Source organism: Lithobates pipiens, unplaced genomic scaffold (genome assembly GCF_037356315.1).
Source record: "Lithobates pipiens isolate NorthernLeopardFrog02 unplaced genomic scaffold, aLitPip1_a1.2 Scaffold_8, whole genome shotgun sequence".
Classification (NCBI taxonomy): Eukaryota; Metazoa; Chordata; class Amphibia; order Anura; family Ranidae; genus Lithobates; species Lithobates pipiens.
Genome location: NW_027507903.1, coordinates 633,614,263 through 633,629,207, shown reverse-complemented (window position 1 = coordinate 633,629,207; position 14,945 = coordinate 633,614,263). Strand labels below are relative to the sequence as shown.

General features: G+C 37.6%; 1 protein-coding gene across 1 annotated transcript; it reads right to left on the bottom strand.

Moving 5' to 3' along the window:
- Positions 1-1,981: 1,981 nt before the first annotated feature.
- LOC143964120 (olfactory receptor 5AR1-like) lies at positions 1,982-2,984 on the bottom strand. The gene has a single exon (XM_077473821.1). It carries the CDS (start codon positions 2,982-2,984, stop codon positions 2,052-2,054), a length of 933 nt encoding a protein of 310 aa, XP_077329947.1. The 3' UTR covers positions 1,982-2,051.
- Between the last annotated feature and the right edge of the window lie 11,961 nt (positions 2,985-14,945).

Genomic DNA, 14,945 nt, shown 5'->3' with positions numbered 1-14,945 from the left:
TGGCCGTTTTTAAAACTTTTTTTGCATTGATACATGTCCCCTGGTGCAGGACCCAGGTCCCCAAACACTTTTTATGACAATACCATGCATATAAGCCTTTAAAATTAGCACTTTTGATTTTTCTCATAGACTTTTAAAGGGTGTTCCGCGGCTTTCGAATTTGCAGCGAACACCCAAAATTGTTCTCTGTTCGGGGAACTGGCGAACAGCCAATGTGCGAGTTGAACTCATGTTTGACTCGAACATAAAGCCCATCCCTGATAGACATACTGCACCATGAGGTTTATCTCCTCTTTATTCACATGAAATTGAATAATTTGTGGTGACCACCATTGGAGCGTTTGAAAAGGAAAGCTGTTATTGGGGGCTGGTACATCCATATTCTGGCTTGCTGCCCCAGGATCAGGATATATGGACATTAATGGGTTTCTTGTGTCAAAGAAATGCTAATGTGGCCTTTGTAATGAAGGTCCACTAAGGAAGGTAAGTGGCTGTGTGATTGGGTGCCGGTGATGGTTTCCTCTATTTGTCACTTTCTGTTAACCATCTTGAACACTGTCTCCTGGATTTATTTCCTGTGGACTTTTTATGCTTTCGCTGCACCTCACCCATATAACTTTTTATTGTAATTTCTTTAATATTGTGCTAGCTGCTGTTTATGTGATTATTTTTTTTTCAAGTTGTAATATAAGCGCAACAGTTATTTATTTTATTTTTTACTGTACATCTGTAGTTTGGAGAAACTCCACCATCTTGATTGCTTATATTCTTCCAGCCCAAGGCCCACCTCCCAAAATAATTTAATGTCCACATGTTCAGCCTTTTTAAAGTTTTACTGTAGCAAGAACAGTGTGCACAGTTTTTTTCAAAACACCAATATGCCTCTTTGCACCTGACATCAGCAACACTCTACAGTTCAAATTTAACTTTAACATGGGGATGCCGACCAGCACTACCAGTTCCCTTACTGTAGGTTCCCTTAGATGGGTTCTTCAATGGGCCTATACTTAGACATTCATTTCATATAGTGGTGTACTGCAGGCCACCTTTTCCCATCAACCTCTGACTTCAATCCCTTCCAGCCCCGAATATAAAGGGCTAATCTAGTCCCACCCACATAACCCACCTGGGAGAGGAATTTCCCTAAAGGGGGTATTTGTGATCATTGTCACCAGGAAAAAAAGTGATTGGAAATCCAAAATGTTATAATTTTCTCCAGAACAGGAGGTGTGGGGATTTAATGCAATTTCTTTTTACTTCTTGTTGTGTCTCCTGAACAGGAATTGAGGAGAGATCTCCATAAGCCCTTATACACACGACAACCAAATCCGTCAGATTTTTTCCGACGGACTATGTCCAAAACTTTTGCATACACGCGGTCGGACAAAGTTGGCGGAAAATCCGATCGTTCAGAACGTGATGACGTTATTTCGTTATGACGGGACTACGTTCACGCTAGTAGCCGAAAGCTTTGGTGTAGGAATTTGATCTGAGAATGCGTGGCACTTTGCCCGATGGGAATTCTCTACACATGATCGGACAAAGTCCGATCAGATCATGTTGTCGGAAAATTTTATAGCCAAGCTGGAAAACTTGGTCCGTCGGATATTCCGACGGAAACAGTCCGATGGAGACCACACACGGTCGGATTATCCGACAACGCGGTCCGATCGGACATTTTCCGTGTGTACAAGGGCTAAGAAAAACTTACAGGAATTTCAGTCTTTTCCTATTCTTTCAATAAAAAAAGCTTTTTGCTTTGGATATTTTTTTCAACTATTAGTCACAGACTTCATAAGAGGTATGCAGCTAGTGCAGTCAAGACTACATAATCCTGTATGCTTCTTGGGGCCAATGACTCTTTAAAAGAAGACTACACAGTATTTCCCATGTAACCATATCTTGAATTAGCTGAGATAAAACTGGATTGCCATGACAGATAGAAAAGATCAACAATGACTCCTTCTATATCTCTTTCCACCCAGGTTATCATCAACCATCTTTTGACCTAGGTACATTGAAGCTGAACAGGTCTCATGATATCATATATGTTAATGGGAACTTTTCTGAAGCAGTCTTAAGATGGACTTTTTCGCCTCTTGGTTCCTCAGACTGTAGATAATTGGATTCAACATTGGAGTCACCGCTGTGTAGAATACAGAGGCCACCTTTTCCTGTATTTTGAGGGTACTGGAGGATGGATGAAAGTAAGCACAGACAACTGCAACATAGAAAATGGTAGCACACATAAGATGTGAGGAGCAAGTGCTAAATGCTTTCCTCCTGCCAGCCACAGAGTTTATCCGTAAGATAGATGGAATGATGAGGGTGTAGGATACCAGGATGTTTGTCATTGAACTTAAACCACAAAAACACACAAAGAAAAGGGTGACGATGGTGCAGGTGCGGGTTTCGGAACAGGATAGCCTGACCAGAGGAGGGATGTCACAGTAGAAGTGGTCTATAATGTTAGAGCCACAGAATTCAAGACTGAATAGACTGCTGGTCTGTGCAACTGACTGCACAAAGCCAACAACGAAAGAGAGAATAACAAGATCGAGACATTTCTTCTTAGTCATCACTGAGATATAGTGAAGAGGGTGGCATATAGCAACATATCGGTCATATGCCATTCCTGAGAGGATATAGACCTCTGTACCTGCCAGTGCACAAAAGAAGTAGAACTGAAGGCTGCAACCCATGAATGTGATTAACTTTCTCTTGGAAAGGAGGTCAGACAACATTTTAGGTGTAATTACTGAAGAGTAGAAGAGGTCCACCATAGAGAGATAGCTCAATAAGTAGTACATTGGTGTGTGGAGGGTGGGTGAGATATTAACCGTTGCTATCATTCCGACGTTTCCAAGCACGGTCACTGTGTAAACCACTAAAAAGAGCACTAAGAGGATCGGAGCAACTAATTTATCATCAGTAAGACCAGAAAACTCAAACATGGTCACTTGAGTCTTGTTCTTGACACCCATGATGTTTTGGTCTGAAATAGTTAAAATAAGCATTTAATTTGTTTATGAAAATAGTTTGTATAAAGATTATACCAATCGGTGTCCTACAGTAGATGTTAAAACATTAAGACTGTTTTTTAACCACTTGCTGACTAATCATACTGCTGGCAGACGGCTCTCCCTGGGCCTTACCCCCCTGGGGCACACTGCAGCATGCTCTGCAACTGCTGTGTCCACCAGACACAACAGATTGCGGTGCTCGGTATGGGCCCACTGTGAGGGGCCCAGATACCACGTGATCTCTGTGCATATGTAACATAGTGAACAAGAGACATGAATACAATTTGTTAATAACATCATTGTTTACTACTGTGTGTGACCTGTGATTGGTCAGCAGAGATCACATGGTGCCTGAGCCAATCACAGCACCATGTACTATGTGATAGCCGTGGGCCAATCACAGCATCACAATAGTAAACAATCAAGAAGTCATGAATGACTTGATTATATATCAGCTCTGCTGGTAAGACTATATTCAAAGGGAAACAATCAATGCTAAAATATTCAAAGGCCCGGCATTTGGGGTAATTTATTTAATCCTGGCTACACTACTCAGAGCAGTGATGGCGAACCTTGACACCCCAGATGTTTTGGAACTACATTTTCCATGATGCTCATGCACTCTGCGGTGTAGTTGAGCATCATGGGAAATGGAGTTCAAAAACATCTGGGGTGCCAAGGTTCACTGGCCTAGAGGCTCACTGACCCGGAACAAGTATACAGAACTCGGCTTCTTCGGCTCCAGTTGTTGTATATTGTTTGTTTTATTAATTAAATCTTTAAGTAGTAAAGAATCAGAAAAAATTTCCTGCAGCCTGCACCTTTCATATCAAGTCTGCAGTAGCAACTTCTATTAAATGTATATAAAAGCAAAATTTTCTTTTTAGCTTCAGATGGTCTCCTTTTGGAAAGATCTGTTATGTCCTGTTGTGTTTCTGGGACAGGGACTGAAGTGAAATCTCCCTCAAGGGACCGGGATAGAAAAAAAACCCTGAAAAAAAATAAAAAATAAACCTGACCTTTACCTACTCTATCCAACTGAAAAAGGTTTTTATCATTACATACACTTTTTTCTAATGAAAAAATTATTATTATTATAAATGACCACTTGCCGAGAAGCTTGGTGGCTTGAGCAGGAACTGTGACGTACCCGTCGCGTCACAATCTGTGACTAACGTGTCCACTAGTCACAGCAGATTGTGATGCTTGGTATCGGGCCCAGGTACTTTGTGATCACTGTGCGGTCACACGACACCTAGTACACAACAGTCAGATGTTGATGAGGGTATGTATAGTGAGGGAAAAAGTATTTGATCCCCTGCTAAATTTGTATGTTTGCCAACTCACAAGGAAATGATCAGTCTATAATTTTAACAGTGAGAGACAGAATAACAACAAAAATATCCAGAAAAACACATTTCAAAAAATGTATACATTTATTTTGCATTTTAATGAGTGAAATAAATATTTGACCCCAAATATCACAAAACATGACTTGAGGTCTGACATTTCTTGTAGTTGGCCACCAGGTTAGCACACATCTCAGGAGGGATTTTGTCCCACTCCTTCCACTCCTTTTTGCAGATCCTCTCCAAGTCATTAACGTTTCAAGGCTGACTTTTGCTAACTTGAACCTTCAGCTCCTTCCACATATTTTCTATGGGATTAGGGTCTGGAGATTGGCTAGGCCACTCTAGAACCTTAATGCGTTTCTTCTTGAGCCACTCCTTTGATGCCTTGACCGTGTGTTTTGGGTCATTGTCATCCTGGAATACCCATCCACTACCCATTTTCAATGCCCTGGCTGAGGGAAGGAGGCTTTCACCCAAGATTTGATGGTACATTGCCACATCCATTGTTCCTTTGATGTGGTGATCTTGTCTTGTCCCCTTAGCAGAAAAACACCCCTAGATGGGCCTGTACATGTGCTTTCTTGAGCAAGGGGACCTTGCGAGCGCTGCAAGATATTAATCCTTCATGGCGTAGTGTGTTACCAATTGTTTTCTTGGTGACTATGGTCCCAACTGCTTTGAGATCATTGACAAGATTCTCTCATGTAGTTCTGGGCTGATTCCTCACCGTTCTCATGATCATTGAAACTCCACAAGGTGAGATCTTGCATGGAGCCCCAGACCGAGAGAGATTGGCAGTTATTTTCTGTTTCTTCCATTAATCGCACCAACTCTTGTCACCCTCTCACCAAGCTGCTTGGCGGTGGTCTTGTAGCCCATTCCAGCCTTGTGCAGGTCTACAATCTTGTCCCTGACACCCTTGGATGGCTCTTTGGTCATGGCCATGGTGAAGAGATTGGAATCTGATTGATTGATTGCTTCTGTGGGCAGGTGTCTTTAATAGAGGTAACAAGCTGTTACCTGTATAGCAGACACTTTGGAGACAGAAATCTTGCTGATTGAGAGGTGATCAAATACTTTTTTCACTCATCAAAATGCAAATCAATTTATAACTTTATAAAAAAAAAAAAAAAAATTCTATATAAATGTTGTTGTTATTCTGTCTCACTGTTAAAATAAACCTACCATTAAAATTATAGACCGATCATTTCATTGTCAGTGTACAAAATCACCAGGGGATCAAATACATTTTTCCCTCGCTGTAAAAAAAACAAACAATGTCATAATTAAAAAAAAAAAAATGTTAAAAATATAAAAAAATAAAAATAAAATAAAATTAAAGTAACCCTGATCACCAGCACACAAGTAATATGATGCTGTACTTCACCTGTGACAGTTCAGTATGTCAAAAATATATATATTGAAAAAAGAAAAAAAAGTGACAAAAAGTACAACTTCAAAAAACTCACCATGCCTCTTTCTAAATATTGTGCCTTAAACTGTATACTTTCCAAAAAGGGGTCATTTGGGGAGTGTTTGAACTATCCGGATAATTTAAGGCTTCAAGAAATGAGATCAGTACATCAGGATTGATCAATTTTTAAATATACAAAAAAAGAGGTTGTAAACCTCCAAAAAACAAAAAAACAAAAACAAAAAAAAATACCTGCAAGACAAGGGCATAATGAGGTAGTATGCATTGCATACTACCTCATTATGAAATACTTACCTTAGAACGATGCCCTGAATCAGCGCCGGCACTCCAAGTACATGGCCGACATCTTTCACCGGAGTTACTCCTGAGTTCGCGGGCTCCGGTGCTGTGATTGGCCGGAGAAGCGGAGACACGATGACGTCACTTCTGTGCATGCGCGCGGGAGCCCTGGACACGGCACAGGCCCTGAAGAAACGGCCTCAGCGGGCCCTTTCTTCAGTGCGCACGCACCGATGACGTCGGCAAAAGCGTATATATTGAATATCTCCTAAACTGTGAAAGTTTAGGAGATATTTACAGTACCTACAGGTAAGCCTTATTATAGGCTTACCCATAAGTGCAAATGTTGTAACAGACTAATGGCCTGTACACACAATCCGAACATTGTACGAAAACGGTAGTCCGAGGAAGGATCGTACCATTTTCGGATCGTGTGTACACTACTTTCGTCAGCCGATCGCAACCGCTCATCCGATAATATTCGATCGGACATGCGCGGAAATTTTCCTCGTACGATTCCAGATCGTACGATTTGCGTTTAGTCAGTATAGTTGTCGTTCCGAAAAATACAATACAAATACATTGCAACACATGACATCACTACAGCTATTCAATTTCTACTTGCGATTATTAACCGAAAACGGCGTAGGATCTGTCGTACGATATTCGGATCGTGTGTGGGGGGCATAAATAATATACATTGATTTGATTTTTACCAAAGAAATGTAGTAGAATACGTTAGCCTAAATTTATGAAGAAAGATTCATTAATTTTATAACAAAAAGAAAAACATTTTTTTTTTTTTTCCAAGATTTTGGAATTTTATCATTTATATGGCAAAAAAAAACAAAAAAAAAAAAAACCTAGTGATGATTAAATACCACCAAAAAAACATCTAATTATGTAAAACAAATTATATAAATGTCATTTGAGTACAGTGTTGCATGACCGCGCAATTGTCAGTTAAAGCAGAGCAGTGCTGAATAGCAAAAAATGCCCTGGTCATGAAGGATGTAAATTGTGTTAATGAATCCACACCATGGATGTGAAACGAATTAAATTAAATTAATTCAATAAGCAGCAGATCTATATAATCACTATATATGTGAAAATCGATATACTGTATAGGTAGTTATGTAGATAATGGTATGTACAAATATGTTACATAAATAACACTAAATAAATATATCTAATCAAATGGCATTGCAATATGTAACCTTAAAAAATATGTGACTAAATAGACAGTGCAAACAGGTTGTGTCAACATCTGTGTTTGTATTGTCACTCTATTTATATTTTCAAGTTTCCATATTGCAATGCCACTTGATTACATATATTTATTTAGTGTGATTTATGTAACATATTTGCACATACCATTATAACTTTTTACTAATATTTTAAGCGGGGTCATAATTACACATACATTAAAGCCCTGTATACACAATCGGATTTTCCACAGACAAAACGTCAGACCTTTGTCCAAAGGGCGTTGGCCAGGAACTTGTCTTGCATACAAATGGCAAGGAATTGTCGGCCAACAAACACGAACTAAGTGACGTATTGGACGGACTACAAGGAGGAAGTTCAATTGTCATGTGCCACCCTTTGGGCTCCTTCTGCTAATTTTGTGTTAATAGAAGTTTGGTGAGTGTTGACTCGTGCTTTTCATTTCGTGCTTTTCAGTTAGTTCTTCAACCAGCCATGTTGTGGAATCGGAGGAGATAACATGTTATTTATTATTGGCCTTGGAGTTATTGCTTTGAGCCAAGTCCAGTACAGAAACAGGAACAGGAGGAGTTCTTGTACCAAAAATTGGTTGCTTTATTAATCGTGACCAATTATGTCATATGCCTTTGCTGCAGGAGCTCCAGGAGAATAATGCGGAAGATTTTCGAAAATATCTCCGGATGGCCGACCTCTGCTTTCACCAACTCTTGGCATTGTTGACCCCCTATATTAAGAAGCAGGACACATGCATGAGACTTTTGTTTTATTTTCGGTTGAATAATAATGATTTGATTTGGTATATTTTCTATATTTTTGGATGCATAGAATGCACTTTTTGGTTAAGTTATATTGGCAGATAGCACGTCTAATTTTCTTTGTTTTCTTTTTTTTAATGCACAATTGTGTAGAATAATACTTGGCTATGTGTTTTACTTCAAATGACAGTTTGGTAGTAGGCAGTTACATTTTAAACAGTAGAATGTACAATTGACAAGGGACACAAACATAGTTGTATCTTTGATCTTAAAAACTACGGGATAATGGCGTTGTGGTAACTCGCACAAAAAAAATAAAATAAAAATAAAAATAACAAGCATAATATTATTCTTGATATCACTAGAAAAAAAAGATTTTGAAAATTTGTTTGTAATAACTCCATCAGTATCACCAGCAAAGCAGCTTCATTATTATCCCATTAAAGAAGAAGAGAATGTGCGCTGCATTTAGATATTTCATAATTTGCCTCGTCACGAATGTTAATTCTCCATTATGAACACTAGTTTACAAGACTGACCGCTTCTGGCTCATCCTTGCTTCCGAGCATGCATGTTTGTACTTTAGACTTTTGTCTGACAGACTTGTGTAAACACAATCAGAAAATGTGAAAACAGTCCGCGGGAAAATTTATAAGCCTGCCATCCAACATTCGTCCGCGGAATTGGTCCGTTTTGACATGCGATTCGACATGTGAAATCGGCGGCAAATGCCAGCAATGGCACCGTCTGAATTGGTGGGACGCTGCATTTGCGGTGGTTTCTGTACTACATTTTGCGGTTTCGGGGTGTGATTTCCATTGACGTCTGTGCAGAAACCGGCACAGAGGTCTGTGAAATTGCCGCCAAAATCAAGACTGACATGTGGGAGTGAAATCGAGTTCAGCTGAAATTGCATGGCTTCATTCCCGCAGCTCAGTGTGAACCAGGGTTAAAACTGGACTACTCACAATTTATGTATTAATTTCTTTTTGTATTTATTCATCTATTTATTTATTTATATATTCATTTCTTTTTGTATTTATTCATCTATTTATTTATTTATGTATTCATTTCTTTTTGTATTTATTCATCTATTTATTTATGTATTCATTTCTTTTTGAATTTATTTATTTATGTATTCATTTCTTTTTGTATTTATTCATCTATTTATTTATGTAATCATTTCTTTTTAAAATTTATTCATCTATTTATTTATTTATGTATTCAGTTATTTTTGTATTTATTCATCTATTTATTTATTTATGTATTCATTTCTTTTTGTATTTATTCATCTATTTATTTATTTATGTATTCATTTCTTTTTGTATTTATTCATCTATTTATTTATGTATTCATTTCTTTTTGAATTTATTTATCTATTTATTTATTTATGTATTCATTTCGTTTTGTATTTATTCATCTATTTATTTATGTATTCATTTCTTTTTGAATTTATTCATCTATTTATTTATTTATGTATTCATTTCTTTTTGAATTTATTCATCTATTTATTTATTTATGTATTCATTTATTTTTGTATTTATTCATCTATTTATTTATTTATATATTCATTTTTTTTTGTATTTATTCATCTATTTATTTATTTATGTATTCATTTCTTTTTGTATTTATTCATCTACAGTATTTATTGGTGTATAACCCGCAAATTCATTTTAAGAGGGAAGTTTCAGGACAAAACGTACATTTTTGTATTGGCGTAAAACACGCACACGCTATTTGCACCCGATTTTCATGGTGAAAAAGTGAGTGTTATACGCCAATAAATACAGTATTTATTTATTTATGTATTCATTTGTTATTGTATTTATTCATCTATTTATTTATTTATATATTCATTTCTTTTTGTATTTATTCATCTATTTATTTATTTATGTATTCATTTCTTTTTGTATTTATTCATCTATTTATTTATTTATGTGTTCATTTCTTTTTGTATTTATTCATCTATCGTATTTATTGGCGTATAACCCGCACAGGTGTATAACACGCACATTCATTTTAAGAGGGAAGTTTCAGGAAAAAACTTACATTTTTGTATTGGCCTAAAACACGCACACGCTATTTGCACCCGATTTTCATGGTGAAAAAGTGAGTGTTATACGCCAATAAATACAATATTTATTTATTTATGTATTCATTTGTTATTGTATTTATTCATCTATTTATTTATTTATATATTAATTTCTTTTTGTATTTATTCATCTATTTATTTATTTATTTATTTATGTATTCATTTCTTTTTGTATTTATTCATCTATTTATTTATCTATGTGTTCATTTCTTTTTATATTTATTCATCTATCGTATTTATTGGCGTATAACCCGCACAGGTGTATAACACGCACATTCATTTTAAGAGGGAAGTTTCAGGAAAAAAACTTACATTTTTGTATTGGCGTAAAACACGCACACGCTATTTGCACCCGATTTTCATGGCGAAAAAGTGAGTGTTATACACCAATAAATACAGTATTTATTTATTTATATATTAATTTCTTATTGTATTTATTCATCTATTTATTTATTTATGTATTCATTTCTTTTTGTATTTATTAATCTACCGTATTTATTGGCGTATAACACGCACAGGTGTATAACACGCACATTCATTTTAAGAGGGAGGTTTCAGGAAAAAACGTACATTTTTGTATTGGTGTATAACATGCACACGCTATTTGCACCCGATTTTCATGGTCAAAAAGTGAGTGTTATACACCAATAAATACAGTATTTATTTATTTATGCATTCATTTCTTTTTGTATTTATTCATCTATTTATTTATGTATTCATTTCTTTTTGTATTTATTCATCTACAGTATTTATTTATTTATTTATGTATTCATTTCTTTTTGTATTTATTCATCTATTTATTTATGTATTCATTTCTTTTTGTATTTATTCATCTATTTATTTATTTATGTATTCATTTCTTTTTGTATTTATTCATCTACAGTATTTATTGGTGTATAACCCGCACATTCATTTTAAGAGGGAAGTTTCAGGACAAAACGTACATTTTTGTATTGGCGTAAAACACGCACACGCTATTTGCACCCGATTTTCATGGTGAAAAAGTGAGTGTTATACGCCAATAAATACAGTATTTATTTATTTATTTATGTATTCATTTCTTTTTGTATTTATTCATCTATTTATTTAATTATGTATTCATTTCTTTTTGTATTTATTCATCTATTTATTTATTTATTTATTTATGTATTCATTTCTTTTTGTATTTAATCATCTATTTATTTATTTATGTATTCATTTATTTCTTTTTTAGTCACTGCATACTTGAATTTTTTTGGATTTTATATATTTTTTATTTTTTTGTGTACCTTATTGGTGTTGTAAATATATTCCTATGAATTGTTATTTTTGTAATAGGTCTTGTAACTTTTTTTTTTTAAGTTTGCAAATAAAGGGAAAAATATATTATAAATAAAAAAATAACTAGAGCAACATATTGATTGATATATTAATTTATGTACATGGTAACAATAGTTATGGAAAAAAAATAACAATTGTTGGATACACGATGCACAGAGTAAACTGAAGGTCATCCAGTTTGGGTTCAAATCTACTGTAAATGCATGGAGGAAGGTGAGCAAAATGATCAGAAGCATTTCTTCCAGAAGGAACAATCACTGTATACATCTATACATAGATTGACGATCTGCCGATTGTCGGAAATCCTAAATAATGCAATTATTTACTTGAAAAATATTTTTTTGTTTCTTCCTCTTCTTTTGTTGTAGTATTGCTGGTTATTGTCGTGTCATATAACAACTGTAGAGAATTGGGTGATATTTACAGGATTCATTCACTTTTCCACGCTGCAATCTGAAGTATCTCTTACCATTGTACTAATCTCTTATATATATAAATATAATAAAGAACGCAGGCATTCCCATCGTCCTCTTACTCCTTTGGGATGTAATTGTTTAACAATCAGATTCAGACCCCAAACACTGTTTTATTTCTAGATATGTGGAGCCGGTGTTATATCCAACCCAATTATCCAGGAAAACAATCACAACCTGCCCCAGGGACCTTCATAAAAATCTTTAAAGACCAGTAGATGATTTCTGTTAGCTTGTATTAATCATAATTTCATACTGAATAATTTTAAACTGATACATTTAATATGGATTATTACCCTTCATTGGCTTGCATGTCCCCAGTAGCTGGCTGTACCTGAGAAAGACCATATCCCCCCACCCCCACCCTAGGTGCACTACTACTTTGCCCACCCTAGGTGCACTACTATTTTGTCCACCCTAGGTGCACTACTATTTTGTCCACCCTAGGTGCACTACTATTTTGTCCACCCTAGGTGCACTACTACTTTGTCCACCCTAGGTGCACTACTACTTTGTCCACCTTAGGTGCACTACTTCTTTGCCCACCCTAGGTGCACTAATACTTTGCCCACCCTAGGTGCACTAATACTTTGCCCACCCTAGGTGCACTACTATTTTGTCCACCCTAGGTGCACGGCTACTTTTTCCACCCTAGGTGCACTACTACTTTGCCCACCCTAGGTGCACTACTTTTATAGAGTCACCTAGAGAAATGCTACTTAAAGTACAATCTATGTGCTGCACTACCAAGCAAGCAAATCTGATTTCTTCTATGTACATAAATATATTAAAAGTGGTTGTAAGGGTTCAAGGTTTTTTTAAACACTCATGCAGTCTATGCGTGAAGGTAAAAAAACTTCTGTATGCAGCGGCCCCCATAATACTGACCTGAGCCCCATCTCGATCCAGCGATGTGCAGGAGAGCAGAGGCTCTCCAAGGTCTCTCCTTCCTCATTGACTGTCAATCATAGGTAGTGAGCCAATAAGGAGAGAGTGTGGCTGGGCGGAGCCACGCTCCATGTGTGTGAATGGACACAGAAAGCAGTGACTCAGGAGTGAGCGTGCTTGGGTGCCCCATAGTAAGGGGGGTGCTCGGCGAGAGGGATGTGTCAACTGTGCCGGTGGGGAACCTGGGAAGGTGAAGCAGCCATTCCTAAGTCTTTATCTTAAGTCCAGTTTGTATTTAAGGAAAACAGAAGGTGGAGACACCGCACATCGGAACCCAGCCACTATGTAGAGAGGTAAAGAAATGCCTTCAGTCTGAACTCCTCCTGGCTATGCTTCTCTGATATGTTTCGTCCCACCTAGATGGCTTAATCATATCCCTGTAGGTGGGGAGAACATGTCAGAGGAACAATGCCAGGATGAGTTCAGGCTGGAGCTGTATCTCTATCTGTCACTTATCAGATAAGACCAGAACTGTGTGGACTGCAACAGAGGAAACCCAAACGTGTATAAGTGAAATATAATGATTTATTAAGGAAAGTGAATAATATAAATACAACCACACAGTGCAATAAATCAACCAACAGAGACCCCCAAACAACAACAGACAGATATGTATAATAAATGGGAAATACCAGGATCGTAAACGATAGGCAGGCCAGGGTCATGCACAGAGGATCAGTAAATAAACAAGGGCAGTCCAGAATCCGAGATACAAGCCAGGCCAAGGTCATACACGGGGAGATCAGCAGATGGGGTAAGGAACACAGGACAGGGAGAGGAAGGACGGATAAGACTGCAGGACAGGGATAATGGTAACAGGTGGGACAGGGTAGGGACCAGGACAGGGAAACAGGATCAGAACCACGGGTCACAGGTTCAGGGCGCAGGGACAGGTTCAGAATCAGGCTCAGGATTACAAGCAGCAGGTCAGGGCACAAGGAACAATACCAAGGTAAACATATGAGTGCTTGCCAGCTATTTATAGGCCTGTGATTGGCCTCAAGTGACACCTGATTGCAGGAGGTGCTGCCTGCTCCATACTGCCAGGATCCATCCACTGATGGACGCCAGTACTGCAGCCCAAAGATGATATAACATCAGCAGGGAAAAGCTCTCTTGACAGCTCAAAACTGACAGGAGACACCTGCTGGTGGACCACAGTACTGCACGCCAAAAGACAGATATCAGCGGATGGAACATTTCCTGACAGTACCCCCCCTCAAAGGAGCGGCCTCCGGATGCTCCAACTAGCTGCTGCTGGGACAAGTCCATGGCATCAACTGGGCAGCAGGCGGAGTCATAACAGGTTTAGCGCAAAAACATAAAACTCTTTACAGTGAAATACTAAATGCATAAATAAAAGTCCATATAGTGAATGATACAATATACAGTGATCAAGAAAGATCAAAAAAGAGTCCACTTGTGTAGTGTGTCTTTAATCAATATATCCAGTGACGATGTGATCCCTTCACCAATGAACTAGTTGGACTCTCACCTCATCGAATGGACCCCTGATAAATCAGATAGGTCAAAAACACATGTTCCCATCAAGGGTGAAGTATAAGGCTACAGCAAACCAAACGGAAGCTTTTCCAGATAGAATCTCCTCAATGTCATCAGGTCAGGATAATGTCATATATGAAAAAGACAAGCAAATCTAGTGCTCTCCGTTTGATAACAATTTATTAAAACAGATGAATAAAAACAAATTTCCACTCACATTTCTAAGCACTGATCTCCAGTGCTGAGTGCAAAGCAGGAAATAACATGCATGGATCAGTGTGTCAGCTGGCGGATGACGTCACGACGCGAGTCACGTGGTCCGTACGCGTTGCGTCCCAGGGATAGGGCGGGACTTCATCAGCGGTTGAAGTCCCGCCCTATCCCTGGGACGCAACGCGTACGGACCACGTGACTCGCGTCGTGACGTCATCCGCCAGCTGACACACTGATCCATGCATGTTATTTCCTGCTTTGCACTCAGCACTGGAGATCAGTGCTTAGAAATGTGAGTGGAAATTTGTTTTTATTCATCTGTTTT

Coding starts and splice junctions, on each gene's coding strand:
- LOC143964120 (XM_077473821.1), bottom strand. CDS start 2,984: ATGGGTGTCAAGAACAAGACTCAAGTGACCATGTTTGAGTTTTCTGGT.